Here is a 2,500-nt window from a genome sequence, read left to right as displayed (position 1 = left end):
ACGCACGAGTCTGGCACAGACTCAAAGTTGTCCGTGAGCCACATGCTGAGGTAGTACTTGCCGTCACGCAGACCCTCCCGAGCCCCACCCCGTGCGCTGCTCTCCTCCTCCGCGTAGTGCTCGTACGGCGCCTCGGAGCGCTCGTCCTCCAGCAGCGGAGAGACGCGCGGCGCCGTGGCGGGCGGCGGGGACTGCTCGATGCCGTGCAGGCTCTGGGCGGGGTGGGGGTGGTCGTCCACCAGCTCCTCCAGCTGGCCGTCCAGAGGGGAGAGCGGCGCGACCCTCACGCCGCGGTAGAAGGTCTTCTCGGGGGAATGCATCATGGTGGCCACGCCCCGGAACACCTTCATCACCGTCTGGTCAAAGAAGGTGAGCGGCAGCGCCATCACCTCCGCCAGGTCACAGTCCTGTTTGTAGTGGGCGTACAGCTGATCCCTGTTGACGCACATGGCGGGGCACTCCTGCAGCGCTTGCGTCAGCCAATCCCGCAACCGAACCTCCCACGCGTCCTGCGCCGAGTTGTCTGGGAAGTGGTCGTCCTTGCCCTCGCTCACCCACCCCTCGAAGATGGCACGAAAGCGCGGCTTGTAGATGCGCTTGGCCTTGGGATCGCGGCCCCCGGCATGGTGGCCCAGCCCCGGCCCCTGGGAGGGCCCCATGGAGGGCTGGTGGTACCGGGACGACCCCTCGGACGCGTAAGGCATATCCATCTCGGGGTCGTCGCGCGGCACGTGTAGGTCGAGGGGCTCTTCCTTCACGGTGTAGTCGTCCTCGAGGGGCTCGTCCTTCAGCTTTAGGTGCTGCAGGCTGTAGTCCACGGGCTCCTCCTTGATGTATGGCTGCATCAGGTAGTGCTGGTGTGCGTGCGCACCCGAGAGTGGTGTGTTGGTCTCTCGTAACGACCCCTCCGAGGTGTCCGACACGGGGCTGCGACAGCCGCAGTCGTCGTCGTCATCGTCGTCGTCGTCGTCGTCGTCGTCGGGGTGCAGCTCCTCGTGGTAGCACAGCCTGCCGTTGCTGAACATGAGCTCCACGGCGCCCTGCAGGTCGCCGGGCGCGGTGTCCAGCGGCAGGGGTGCCGCGCGCTCCTGGATGCCGAAGTAAAACTTGTGTTGATTTGCGCGCGGGCCGAGTCTACGACCTGCGGAGTGCGGGAAGGCGTGGCTCAGCACCATGGTGAAGTGCTGCATGGACAGGGGGTCGCCCACGCCTGCCACGCACTCGCTCACGTAGCGGTCGTACACCTCGGCTTTGGCCACCGAAGAGTCTGGCACCAGGTGGTAATTCTTGTGCAGCCACAGCAGGCAGCGGTGCACGTCGCCCTTGTCCGTGGGCTGCTCCCGCTTCCTCAGGCGCCGCTTGGGCCGCGTGGTGGTGGCGTTGTCCCCTGCGTGGGGCGAGCTCTCCTTGGCTTGGATGCCGCAGTAGTAGTACTTGAGGTTGTCCCTGCCACCCAGTCTGCGGATGGTCACGTCAGGGAACACGGACTTGACCACGCGACCGAATATACTCGTCTCCATAATGTTGCGTCCCTGCTCGCGGCAGTAGTCCTCATAGTGCTTGTACATGACAGCCTTGGCGACCACGCCCTCAGGGTGACGCTCGTAGTGCGTCTTGACCCACAGCTTGGCCTGCGAGCAGTGCAGCGCCATGGTGCCGCCGGAAGGCTTGGCGCGAGACACCATCACCCAGCGCCGCGTGCCCTGTCACCTCGCGGGCCGCAGCAGGACTGAGGCACCGACACTGTTTACGCGCACGCCGCCGCCGCCGCCGCCGCCTCCGGTGTCACTAAGCAACATTCATTGACTGGCACCGCGGCCACCATCACTAGGCTACCAGTGCCGTGCGTGTGTGGCTCTCTAGGTATAACTAGGTCTAGATGTATATGTATGGTAGCCAGGGGGGCGTGACGCGGCACCACCTGCACGGTCCGGATGGGGGAGGGTGGGAAGGGGCGGCACTGCGCGGTGGAAGGTTGGGTGGTAGTGGGAGGCGTGGCACTGAGAGGCACTGTAGGAGGCGGGCGGGAGTGTCGGGTGGCTGGGTTACGTAGCTCACCGCTGCCTCTTGTTTACTGCCGGCGCGAGTGTGTGTGGTGTGTGTGGACCAGACATGTGGGGGAGCAGGGGGGCGGAGCGTCGCAACCCGCGTGCCGGCCGTACGACGTGGCGGCCCCTCCCCCTTATTCCTCTCCCTCCCTCCCTCTCTCTCTCTCTCTCTCTCTCTCTCTCTCTCTCTCTCTCTAATCAGCGAGGTCGTGGGCGGCGGGGCAGGACACACACACACACACACACATACACGGGGTGGTGGTGAGGGCGGAGCTTCGTTGGGTAACCTGGAAATACCAAGCCATTGCCGGTGTGTGTGTGTGTGTGTGTGTGTGTGTGTGTGTGTGATGTCATGGAGCGGTGACCACCTTTGCCCCTCCCATGATCCACCTCCTCCACCTCCTCCACCAGCTCCTCCTCCTCCTCCTCCTCCTCCTCCTCCTCCTCCTCCT

At 65.0% G+C, this 2,500-nt stretch overlaps 1 protein-coding gene across 1 annotated transcript in view; it reads right to left on the bottom strand.

The window, feature by feature from the left end:
• The window catches only part of LOC135113023 (uncharacterized), a 6,565-nt gene extending 4,466 nt beyond the window's left edge, over positions 1-2,099 (bottom strand). Inside the window, exon 1 of the mRNA XM_064027940.1 lies at positions 1-2,099. This exon is cut by the window's left edge and continues 1,154 nt beyond it. Within this exon, the coding sequence (XP_063884010.1) occupies positions 1-1,685 (1,685 nt within the window). The 5' untranslated portion in view covers positions 1,686-2,099.
• Between the last annotated feature and the right edge of the window lie 401 nt (positions 2,100-2,500).

The sequence above is a fragment of the Scylla paramamosain genome, chromosome 25 (assembly GCF_035594125.1).
Source record: "Scylla paramamosain isolate STU-SP2022 chromosome 25, ASM3559412v1, whole genome shotgun sequence".
Taxonomy (NCBI): domain Eukaryota; kingdom Metazoa; phylum Arthropoda; class Malacostraca; order Decapoda; family Portunidae; genus Scylla; species Scylla paramamosain.
The sequence above is the reverse complement of the archived record's forward strand: the minus strand, read 5'-3'. Positions and strand labels throughout refer to the sequence as shown.